Source organism: Emys orbicularis, chromosome 1 (assembly GCF_028017835.1).
Source record: "Emys orbicularis isolate rEmyOrb1 chromosome 1, rEmyOrb1.hap1, whole genome shotgun sequence".
Taxonomy (NCBI): domain Eukaryota; kingdom Metazoa; phylum Chordata; order Testudines; family Emydidae; genus Emys; species Emys orbicularis.
In genome coordinates this window covers 139,062,698-139,075,616 of record NC_088683.1, presented here as the reverse complement: position 1 = coordinate 139,075,616, position 12,919 = coordinate 139,062,698, and the positions used below count along the sequence as shown (strand labels likewise).

The 12,919-nt window shown below is 44.3% G+C and overlaps 1 protein-coding gene across 1 annotated transcript in view; it reads right to left on the bottom strand.

Moving 5' to 3' along the window:
- VWF (von Willebrand factor) overlaps window positions 1–12,919 on the bottom strand; it is a 241,098-nt gene that overhangs the window by 26,357 nt on the left and 201,822 nt on the right. Inside the window, exon 43 of the mRNA XM_065410272.1 lies at window positions 3,425–3,535. Within this exon, the coding sequence (XP_065266344.1) occupies window positions 3,425–3,535 (111 nt within the window). The remainder of the gene's footprint in view (window positions 1–3,424; window positions 3,536–12,919) is intronic.

Here is a 12,919-nt window from a genome sequence, read left to right as displayed (position 1 = left end):
GTGGGTTAGCAAATCTGTTTTAAACTGGGGAGGAGAAGCAGGAAGAATGGAAGGCCTAGCATTCTAATATATTTAACTTACTATTTTCCTTCCCTACTGTTTTGATCCCCAACCGCTGCACAGGATTAGGCAATTTAATGCTACTCGGGCAGGCAGAGGCTTGCCAAAGCTCGCAGGGTTAAGAGCAGAACAAAATGATTAGGCTGAAGAAATACGTAAATGAAGGGAAAAAGAAAACCAGTATCCACCTTGCTTTGCAAACTAGTGGGATATCTGCTGCACATGTAAATGGGGTCTGGGTTTTTTTCCTTTATTATTTATTTCATTTTTTTCCAGCTATTCATTTACTCTCTGGAACAGTCACAAAGAAATTCTACTCAATGTGGTGCTGAAAATAAAATGTTATTCTGAGCAGACAACCAGTGCAGCACGGGCAACCACAGTACTGGCTTCTTCTTACTGTCCCCTGGAAATGTGCTTCAATGCTGAGACACCCTTTTTAATGGGGAGAGAGAGAATTCACTCTCCATCTAGAGCTGTCACCAGAGCTGCATTGTTTGCCAAAAAGCAGTTTTGTTTTGACATTTTCAAAATGAAATGTTCTGATTTTTCAGTTCAAAATGGGCTTTTGTTTTGAAATTTCATGCATTTTTTAAATAAATGTTAAAAAATGCTTGACATTTAATTGAAATGTTGTGTTCAACCCAAAATGTTTTTTTTCAACTTTTTGAGTCACTGAAATTTTTTTAAAAACTCATTTGTTTTCAGTTCAACCCAAAACAGATTTATTTTTCAGTTTTTCAAAATTGCCAGCAAACCAAAAAATCTGTTATTTTCACGCCTCTATCTCCATCCCCAATCAGTCCCTGGCATCACTGAGTGTGCCAACGAATATCCAGATGTGATGTCCTGCTTGAAGCACAGTGACACCAGCTACTCAGTTCAAACAGTTCACTGCACAGACTTCATATGGTAATATCTTTAGGTCGCATCTAACCTCAGATAGATTGAACTGACAATCTACAGATGAATAAGTGTTCACGGTGGTCAGTATCCTGGTACCAATCTCTTGAGTCATCCATAGTAAAGTTCTAATCCTATATACACAAAGGTCAGAGAGATGGTCCTTTCGAGTTTTCTAATATTGAACAGTGGATGTGGGTGTTTACAGCCAGAACTGACTGAGCGCTATAAAAAAAAAATCAGTTCTTTTCAGTATTACTCATTGACTTTTGAAGGCTAAGAAAAACTCGGTTTACATCATTCCACACCCCACATTTATGGACACCAGACATTAGCAGTTTAACACTCTGATGCCATTAAATTCCACCTGATCTGCAAGAAGGGAGTGTGTGTTTTTACAGCAGATCATTGTTATTCAACAGTGCTCATCCTGCAGGAATGTTGAGGCTATCGGGCTGCATGTTTTATAACAAAGTGCTATGACTTCAGGAACATAGAATCATGTGTGCTGTCTCAGTGTTGTGTCAAATTTCAGAAGCAACAAGGACTATTTACATTTTTAAAGGCAAAAAAACCACAACCCAAATATTTTAAATTAGAATGTCGGGGAGAGAATCATAAGCGACCCAATTCAGCAAAGCACTAGAACATAAGTTTAAAGTTAAGCATGGATAGAACTGTCCAAATAATCAACTTTTTGGTTTGCTGGACAAACCAAAAAAATTTTTTAAATAGTTTTGGATTGACACTCCCCCCAAAATCAGTTTTCTTGTCTAAACAAATCAATCATTTTGACCCAAAATGAAATGATTCATTTTAATTTGGGCAATTTTTAAACTGATTTTTTTTATTTGAAAGCAAAGGAAATTCGGAAATGTCATTCACAAAAGTACCAGAGGTGATGGAGGTGTGTCATCCCCCCCATGGTCAGGGGACTTATCTGGGAGGGAGAAGAATTGGGTTCCAGTCCCTGTTCCAATGAATATTTAATTATTCATACAAAATGGAACAGCTTCAACAGGACAATTAAGAGAGACCCACACCAGAATATCCCAGAGCCAAGTGGTCAGGACCCTCACCTGTAATGGGAGAAACCCAAGTTCAAATCCCTACCCATATCATGCAGAGCAGAGATTTGAAGTGGTGGCCTCCTGCATCCCAGCTGAGTACTCTAGCCACAGGTCTATAAAGAGGATACCACCTCCTCCTCTTTTGTGAATGGCATCTAAGTCTGCTGGTGACTCTAGGCCCACCATTTTTTCATTTTGCCAACGTGTGGCAAATCTGCAAATAGTTTTGCTCAACCAAAAACTGCATTTTTTCAGTGAATAAATGATTTGTTCAAAAAATGTTGCCCAGCTCTGAGCATGGATTTAAGTCTCCAGTTTTAATTAGATTTATACACATGCTTAAATTTTTTCCTGAATCAGGGCCTACTGGTTCACTTCCAAGCAACAAGCTATTTTTAAAGCAAGGGGGAAATGCAAATATTTTGCTGACTAAATTATTTGGATAGGTTATCCTATATTCAGGAAGGTTTAATGTCTTCCTGGTCCTTATTTTTTTTTTTTAGTGTCACTAATATGTGGGAGGTCTTTCTAAAAGATATGAGCTAGCTCAAACAGAAGCTATGGGCTTGATGCAGGAATTAATATGTCATGTTCTATGGTCTGTGTGCTGTAGGAGATTGGACTATCTAGTCATGGTGCTCCTTTCTTGTCATACAATCTATGACTGCAGAGTCTGAACCAAGTGCATTACGACTGGCTCAGGTTAACAGAGCCTAAAACATTAAGATTAAGAGACTTCAGTAGTTTGAGCACAATACTGGAAGATACAAATTCCTTCCTCTTCTACTGACTTGCTGTTTGACTGTGGGCAAGTCACCCAGGCTACGTCTACACTACGAGGTAGAGATGTGATTCTCAGCTTGCGTACACATACTTGCTCTAGCTCGATGAGAGCCAGCCCAAGAATGAATAGTAGTCACAGGGAGCAGCAGCAGGGGCACGGCACAGCCATGCTGAGTACAAATCCAACTTCACCCTGTGGGTACGCACTCAGCACGGAGCCCCGCTGCTGCTGCCTGTGCTACTGCAGCTGCGCTGCTATTTAGACGTGTGCCGGATCTCCTACAGCATGTGTGAGTATGTGTCTAGAAGTTGGGAACCACACCTCTCGCTCATAGTGCACAAGGAGCCTTAGGCGCTCTATGCCTCAGTTGGGCATAATATCATCTCACGCACAGAAGCATTGTAAGGTTTACATTTGTAACATGCATTTGAAGATGTAAACTGGTACTCCTAATAAACTAAACATAGACATGACAACCAGCTGATCTGTTTACACAAAAAGCAACCTGCACATTTTCCCTTCTCTAGAAGAGAAAAACGTTTTAGTCCCATCTCCTAAACGAGAACGACTGAGCACATTGTTAGCAGCATGGAACTCTTGACCTTACCTCATGCAAACGGACATCTACATCCCCTCGAGACCATGAGTTCTGCTCTTCACACATAGTCTTCTGACATTTTCCACAACACTCCCCTTCCCGGTTGACATATGTATATCCCTGTCAGAGGAGAACAAGGTAGTGGTTGTAGTTATATTAGAAAGCCACACAAGACAATGAGAAGTTTGATGATGATACATTTGCAAGAGACACTTAACATTAAGGTTGTGTCATAGTACAATTTCTTATTGTATAGTGCAGTTTAAACAAAACTAGAAGGACACAGGAATTGCTGTAACAGAACAAATGGTCCACGGTAAGTGGCCAATATTATGTGTTTCAGAAGAATGTGAAAAACCCTCATAATTGTGCAATATTATTCACTACAGGTAGAGACTTCTAACTGATTATCGGCTGCTGATTCGTTTACTGAAGCCACTGATTTTTTCCCCACTAACTGGAGTAACTGCAGACATTATTCTTATTCATGTGTCTAGTCCATTTTGAATCTTACTAAGGGCCTGGTCCTGAGAGGATATGAGCATCTCCAGTGAAGTGCTGAGCAGCCTTTCTCTGAATTCAATGAGTGTCAATGGTGCCTAGCACTTTGCAGGATTACCATAATTAATTATTATTATTACTATTATTGTGTTGCAGGAACACTGGCAGGCTCCAAATAAGGATCAGAGCTCCATTGCACTAGATTCTGTACAAATCATGCAGTAAGAAAGATATAACTCCAGCCCCAATGTGCTTACAATCTAGATTTCTGACAAGATTTAACAGATAGATGAAACAAACAAGCAAAGATGGATGGGGAGGCTGAGGAAACATTAAAATGAGCATGTTTTGGTCCCTAAACTATTTCTTTCAATAATATCTTGCAGCAGTGAGTTCCAACATTTAATTGTATACAAGCATTTTATTTTATCCAGGTAAAATTTGTCGCACTTTGCACTACCCTCTAGTTCTGAGGAAGAGCAAATTAATGCATTCCACTGGCCTATTCCTCTTATTTTCTATAACAACCATCTCATTTATTCCTTGTCTGTGCTGTAAAAGACCTGTCACAGTCCACTATACCAGGACTTCGCAACCCATGGCACTCATGCACAGGTTAGTTATGAAGAGGTGCCCACTGGCTTGGACCCTACAGATTGGAAAAAATAGCAGCAAAATCTTTCAGACACTATGGCCCAATGAGAGCAAGCAAAAGGGAAGAAAAACAACTGTACATCCCTCTTCTCCCTCCCCTTATGCCACACCCAATCTCAGAGCAGCTCCTCTTCTGCCTCAGCTCTTTTGCTTTCTCAGCAATCAGCTCTGAGGGAAGCTCTCAAGTGGCTGCAAATAACTGTAGGATAGGGTAGGTCCTGGGAAGAAACCCAACGTGAATCCCAGGTTAAATAAATCTTTAAGAATCACAGTATCATCTCCATTTAAAAAAACCCAACAAATCATCTATATAACTACAGGAGCGTTTTTTAAATGGTTTTGCTGATTTACAGCTATTATGGAATAAGCAAATGTAAGAAAGAACTATTCTAGCAGCATCATGATTGTTAATCAGAACAGTCAACAAAAAGGAGGGAATTCAAAATTAAGGGTGAATCAGAAAAATGTTTAATATGTTCAGCCATCTGACTGGGTTTACACTCAAACAAAGGTGGAGAATTATTCAGAGTTGCTATAGCCAATCTCCTCAGTTTGCAGATAATTGCGTATGGAGCAGAAAAATGTATTGGCTGATCATTTCACTGGTGATTTGGCCACTACTTTCCTTCATAAAATAACCAACCACCACACAGTATAAAACACTGGAGCATCTGGCTAACTGAAAGAAAGCAATATCTTTATTTCTCCATCTCTGGGTTTGAAAAGCATGGAGCCCCATAGGGCATAGAGCAGTTCTACTTTCAATACTGAGCTGGCAACATGATGACCTGAATTTGAGACGAGGACTAAAATATTAAATAAGCTCAGTGCCACCTTTCACTCTGGTTTTACATCTGTAAAGTGGATGGCTGCTTTTTAGGAAGGCTCTGCATGGATGTTGGAAGCCTTGACCCCATTACCCCTGTCCCAGCCACAGTTAGCCCTGCCAACGTCAATATCAGCCTCTTTTCATGGACAGCCCAATCGCTGTAACTGAAAGCATGAGCCACCTTGCATAATGAATGGGGCAGAACAGAGTGCAAAGTTGACAGATCTTCCTGACAAACAGATGTATTTAACAGAGTTGTTTGGGAAATATTTTGTTCTCATTAAACATTTCAATTAAAACACATTTTGTTAATTTTTCTTTGCAGATTTTCAGGTTTCCATTGAAAATTTTCAGTTTGAAACCAAAACATTTTTGGTTTTCAACAAAAATGTTCAATAAAAATACAATTTCTTTTTCATAAGAATTTCTGTTTTGACAAAAAAAAAATCAGGTCAAAATCTTTCAACGGGAAATTTTCCTCTAGCTCTAGTATTTAACTTAGAAATTCAAAACAGCCTCATGAAGAATTTACCTGAACACATTTTAGCCTGTAGATTCTACAAACAGTTTGCAAACAGACTATACATTTGATCTTTCGATATTAAACCTCCATGACTGGTCACTTAAGCATGGCTTCTGTTCCCTTTTTGAATAACTTTTATGTCTTTTAATATAAATATTTTAGGCCTTGGCCCTGAAGTGCGACTCATGTGGACAGATCTCTGAAGGTAATGGGGCTTTTTGTGGGCACAGAGGTTTGCCCACGTACATCACAGCGGAAGACTGAGTCTTTAGTAGCGTAATTTTGATTGTGTGTGAAGTCGTGCTGCTGAATCCGTTATTTTGCATTGCTTTTGTTTGTTAAATATATGTCAGAAGCACCTACGGCATGTGACAGATGCTTTTTATCTTTGTTATAAATTCAAATAGACAAATAAAAATAAGATAATCAGCTGCTTTTGCCTAGAATTTATTCAGTTTCTTGAGTAAGTGGATCCTGGCTATGGGATCTGAAATTGCAAAGAAAAGGGGGTGAAAATAGCAGATTTGAAATGTGCTTCAGAATTCTCAACAATTTTCACAAATACATTTTCCCCCAACTGGTGGCCCAGCTAGAGGTGCAAATGACATCATGGCTCTTTGTGGGACTGGAAACTGAGTCCGACCCTCTATGGATCTGGCTCATTTATGATACCCAGGTCTCCTCTATAGTATAAAGAATTGTTCTCCAGAAGACAAATTAGTCAATTTATTTACAACATGAAAGTAAGAGCTCACAAGTACAAAGACAGTTCCTTTTATTTGTTTTAAAACACAAATGGGTGCAAGTTAATTTTTAGTAAAGGAAAATATATGACGACTATCAGGAAAAATAAGCTCTTTTTAGCCAGCTCAATAACCTCCTAAAAGAAGTGATGGAAGCCTGTTTGGGGATCTGAAACTCAACTGGATAAAGAACTAGAACATATATTGCTGGGAACAACCCTCCATTGGGCAGTGTATGGACAAAATGATCTAGGGTACATCTAACACTGCCCCCTCCCTGGCTTCAGAGCCTGAGCTCCAGCTCAAGCTCAAATGTCTACACAGGTATTTTTAGTGCCTTAATGTGAGCCCAAGTCTGTAGACCTGGGCTCTGACTCCCTGCAGTGGGTTTGAAAATGCAGTGTAGACATACCTCTAGTAGATCCTTAGATACTATGGTGATGAGTGCCACAAATTTCTGGATAGATTGGGTTAGACAGACTAGACAATCTTTACCATCGCTATCCTCCATAGTTCTGGGACCACTCGTGATGCAGAAATGCAACATTGTTTGAAACTTTTTGTTCAAATTTTTACTTACTGCACTGACTCAACATTCTGCTAGTTCCCGTTTTCAAGGACGGATCTTCTGCTTTTTTTTCATTTTTTCCCCCTCCGCCCTGGTCTTTTATACATTTGGAGTTCACATTTCAAATAGAGATTCAAAACTCAGAATGAGCCTGTAGTAAGTTTCCAAGCGTCTGTCACATTGACATGAAGATCACTGTCTATGGGTCTGAAAAATCCTATTGCCCTGGGAGGTAAGGAATAACGAACACAAATCATCCTTCACACTTGAGCAGGTGCACATGGCTGACTTGGGAGTAATAATAAGCAGCAGCTGTGGGGAAACTTACAAGGGTTTAGTTACACCGACTCTCTCCCCCTGCACAAGCTCTGAGACAGAGTTGGGCTCAACAAGGGAAGGTGACAGCATATGGATAAAATCACAGGGTAGAGAATATTCACACTCTGTTGAACTGGAGTTAGGTTTGCAATAAAACTAGGAGGAACTTGAGTTAATTCCATGCCCTTCAGAAGTGACAGAGGATTTTACACTCTGATTCATTGACTATTTAAGGTTATTAAAGGGATCCACATATTCTGTGACTTGGCATATTTCCATAAAGTCTCTTTAATTCTAACTTTCCGCGAGGTCTGGGAGCTGCTGCACACTTCATCCTCAGGAGGATGCCGAGTCTTTGCAAACAGAACAGAGACTCTTTCAGCTCCCCCTCTAAGAATAGGGTGGAAAAGAGAGTGGAGATCATCCCTCAAAATAGGGACTTTTCTTAAAAATCCATGAATATTTGGCACTTAAATGCCATGGGGATGGATATATTACAGACTGACACAGATTAAAGGTATGTAATCAGAGATTGAGAGAGACTGAGATAGATCCAACAGGATTTATTTGGATGATGCTGAACTATTCAGGGCAGCTCCACAGTTGGTGTAAATCAGCACAGCTCTATTGATCGAGCTACACTGATTTACACCAGCTGAGCACCTGGCCCCCAGTTTACAAGTCTTCAAAGCATTAAGATTTATTGTACCTTGTTCTGCAATGAGCTAATGCAATAAAAACAAAATGTTCATAACGATCTTCCGAGTCATTTACATGGTTACTAAATATCATCATTTCACAGTCAACATTCAAACTACAGTCTTCCTTTAAAATATCTTTTCTTTGATCTTTCATGCATATAACGTTAGCCTTTTACAGTCATGCTTAACATATGGGAGAAGACAAACTTTGCTACTTCAAAGAAAAATGTCAGTTTGAAATACTGGAGATTAAAGTAATAGATTTCATGGTCAGCATCCATTACAATCATCATTTGCCATGCCTCGGCATGAATGCTCCAAATGCTCTTGTGTTATAATTTAACACAGTTCTCAAGAGGCCTGAAAATCTTTCATAATCGATTTACACACACTTAGCCAAATGGGTCTGATTAAGATGTGTATCACTGAAAGTTATGTATGAAATGCTTTTCATAATCACATCACCCTTAAACTGAGTATGTTTATATCATTTACCCAGGTTCCTGATTTTAAGGATGCTGACAGGAAGCAAGAATGAAAGCAGGTGTTCCCTTCACATTAATTAGTGTTTGTATAGTCCTTTGAAATTGTAACCCACTGTATTATTATTATGCTCCAGAGAGCTATTTTGATGTACTTATACAGAAATCATGTTGAAAAACCTCCAGGAGAACAGTAAGGTGCAGACACTACTCCTCCTGGTGGCAGATTCAGCAATTACAGCAATGACCCATTTTCTCTCCCAGAAACTCCTTGCCACTAGAAAGAATGAGATGGGGAGAAAAGAGAAACAAGGGCCGTGTAGAAGGTTCGTGCCGGGGCTCGACCCTCCTGGGCAGGAGGGGAGCCACACCGACTCACTACTGGGGCGCCAAACAACCAGTTAGTTCCGGACTCAGGCCCTCTGGTGCAGGGGCTGAGCAAACAACAGATAGTTCAGGCCTCAGGTCCTCTGGTGCAGGGGCTGAGCAACCAACAGGTAGTTCGGGGCTCAGGTCCTCTGGAGCAGGGGCTGAGCAACCAACAGGTAGTTCGGGGCTCAGGTCCTCTGGTGCAGGGGCTGAGCAACCAACAGGTAGTTCGGGGCTCAGGTCCTCTGGTGCAGGGGCTGAGCAAACAAGCAGCTGAGGAGCCCAGGCCCTCTGGTGCAGGGGCTGGGCAGACAAGCAGTTAAGGAGCCCAGGCCCTCTGGTGCAGGGGCTGGGCAGCCAAGCAGTTCAGGGAGCTCAGGCCCTTTGATGCAGGGGCTGAGCAAACAATCAGGTAGGGAAGGCCCAGGCCCTGGATCAGGGCGGGGCACATACAGTCACAGCTCAGGCCCTGGGATGCAGGGGCTGAGCAGACCAACAACCAGGAAGGCCCAGGCCCTGGATCAGGGCGGGGCACATACAGTCACAGCTCAGGCCCTTGGATGCAGGGGCTGAGCAGATACACAGTTAGGGAGCTCAGGCCCCCTTGCGCAGGGGCTGAGCAACACTCCCTTGGGGGTAAGCCCTGGCTCCGACACCAGAGCGTTGGGTGAGGGGGAAGCCTGCCACCCGTGAGCAGGGGTGGCAGGGGGGAACGCAGGCCCACCCACTCCACTGCGTTCCAGCCCGGGGCCCTAGCAGCGGTTACTGCCGCTGCCGGTCAGTGGGGTATCCTGACCGAAACACACTGACATTGGCTCACATGCGTCTGCAGCCTGACCGGGGTCGGCTACCCCCGGGCTACTTCCAGGATCCCCCTCAGAGCCTACCTCGTCCGTGGCACCGGGCCCGGTCCAGTCCACCAGCATGGGCTCCTCTCAGCCGGGGCTTAGTGGCAGGTCCAGCAGCTCCGTCGGGAAATCCAGCCAATTGCACTCGGGCGGCTCCTCTGGGTAACAGCAGGGGCGGAGGGGTTCTGGTGCGGCCTCGCCTTCGGGTTGGGTGTGGGGGAGTTCCAAGGGCTCCTCCCAACGACGGGAGCGGACGGGCTCCGGCGGCTCCTCCTCGTAGTGGGCTCGGGGCAGCTCCGGCCAGCTAGGGCAACGGCCTCGGGCCTCAGAGGTATCCCGGCCGGGAGCTCCCGGCCGCACGTCTGCTCCCTGCGGTGGCCGGGCTCTGACTGAGCTCCGGCGGCCGGCCTTTATACTTCCTGTCCCGCCCCTTGACTTCCGGGTGGCGGGAACAGGCGGTGGTGGCTCCGCCCACTCGGGTGCCTGCAAGGGTGCTCCCTCTTCTGGGCAGGAGGGGAGCCACACCGACTCACTACAGGCCGTGACACAGGTCAAAGCAAATCCATTTATATTTTGCAAGTTGGAGTTCATCTGAATGGAAAGCTTTTGGGGTGGATTTTATTTCATTGTTAATTTTTTATATTTGTACAAACACCTTGAAATAGGTGCATTTTAATGAAAAGTGTAGAAACGTATCACACAAAATAAATAGAGAGTTTTGAAAACAAGGTCAGTTTCAAAACTGATCTTACCATGAAGGATCTGGGGGTTATAGTGGATCACAAACTAAATATGAATCAACAACGTAATACTGTTGCAAAAACAGCTAACATCATTCTGAGATGTGTTAGCAGAATTGTTGTAAGCAAGACACAAGAAGAGGAGGTTAATTTTCTGTAACTGGTGGTTCTTCAAGATGTGTGGTCCCTATTTGTATTCCATTCGTGGGTGTGAATGCGCGGCATGCGCCTGAGTCCAGAAGGTTTTCCTAGCAGTGTATGTTGACCCACACGTGCATCGAGCCTCTCCAGTGTCCCTCTTGCCGCTGAGTAGTCCAGTATGCAGCAGAGGATGTGGAGGGCGGGTACTGGAATACAAATAGGGACCACACATCTCAAAGAACCTCCAGTTACAGGTAAATAACCTCCCCTTCTTCTTCGAGTGATGGTCCCTATATGCATTCCAGACATGGGTGATTAGCGAGTAGTGGTCAGTGCAGAGGTGGGTGCGAGGATGCGATAGGAAGTGAAGTCTGCAGTATGGTTTGGCCCACAGCAGCATCTGTAGCTGCTGATTGCTAAATTACGTAGTGGGTCATGAACGTGTGGATGGAGCGCCAGGTTTTTGCATGACAGATGTCTTGCCATGTGAGGCAGGCCGATGTAGTCTCTTGTGCTTGCATAGAATGCACTGTGACTCCATCAGACAGTGGGATGTTGGATTGTGTGTAGCATTCGTGGATGCAGCCAGAGACCCATTTGGAGATTCATTGGGAGGAGAGGGCTTGGCCCTTAGATTGGTCAGGGATGGTCACAAATAGTTTTGTGATGTGAAAAAGGAATGAACCCTGTGGAGGTAGAATGCCAGTGCACGGTGGACGTCAAGGGAGTGCAGGGCTCTGTCTATATGGGAGGCATGTGGTTTGGGGTGGAAAACAGATAGGTGGATGCACCGATTAAGGTGGAACTCCAACACTACCTTTAGGAGGAATTTAGGGTGAAGTCATAAGCAAACTTTATCCTTGTGGGAGACAGTGTAAGGGTAGTCTGCCATCATGGCCGCCAGTTCACCGACCCATCTAGCTAAGGTAATGGCTACCAAGAATATCACCTTCCTGGAGAGGTGGGAGAGGGAACACATTGCCAGCAGCTCGGAGGGTGGCTTTGTGAGGGCAGACAGGACGAAATTGATGTCCCATGGGGTGTGGGCTTGAGCACTGTCAGGAAGGTAGTGAATAAACCCTTCATGAAACAGACGGTGGTAGGATGCGTAAACTCGGAGGTGCCATGCACAGGGGGGAGAAAGGCACTGAGAGCTGCTTGGTGGACTTGTACAGAGCTATGGGCAAGGCCCAACGTTTTGAGATCAAGAAGGTGGTCGAGGACGCTAGGTATAGTGCAGTGGATGGTGATGGCAGTGAGCCCATGAGATGAAGCGTCTCCATTTAGCTCTGTAGTAGGCCCTGGTGGATGCCCTGCTCTGGAGGAGGATGTGTCTCACCAGGCATGCCCTGTCTACCCCTGAGCCCCATCCAAATACCAGGCCGTGAGATGAAGGGGGCCCAGATTGGGATGTCGGAGTCGGCCCTGATCTTGTACGAGATGATCCAGTAGTGTCCGGAGGTGGAGTGGTGTGCGGGTGGTGAGTCTAAGAAGGTCTATAAACCAGAACTGGCATGGTCAGAACGGGGCTATAAGTATTATGGTAGCTCGGTCCTACCGGATCTCGCGTAACGCATGTGGGAGGAAGTGAATGGGGGGGAAAGCATAACAGAGGTTGCCTGTCCAGGGGAGGAGAAGAGCTTCACCCTGCAAATCCTTCCCATGGTTCCCCTTTCAGTTTTCGCAAGTGGCGAAGAGTTCTCACCATGGGGTGCCCCATTGGTGGAATAGGTATCGGAGTGTGATGTTGTGTAACTCCCGCTTGTGATTGAGGAAGAGAGTCCTGCTGAGCATGTTTGTTAGGGCATTTTGGGTGCTTGGGAGGTACGTGCCTTGGAGTATTACATGGTGTTTGAATCACCAGTTCTAAAGGTGGATGGATGCAGAGCAGAGGGTGGGAGATATGGCGCTGCCTTGCTTGTTTATGTACATGACCACAGCAATGTTGTTGGAGAACAATAGAACATGGGAGAGAACGAGCTCCGCTGCCAGGAGAAGGTGCTCTGAGTGGCCGGGAGTCCTAGGCATGCCCGTGGAAATACCAGAGGATCCAGGTAGCATTTGCGTGGCTGGCTTGTCCAAGCAGC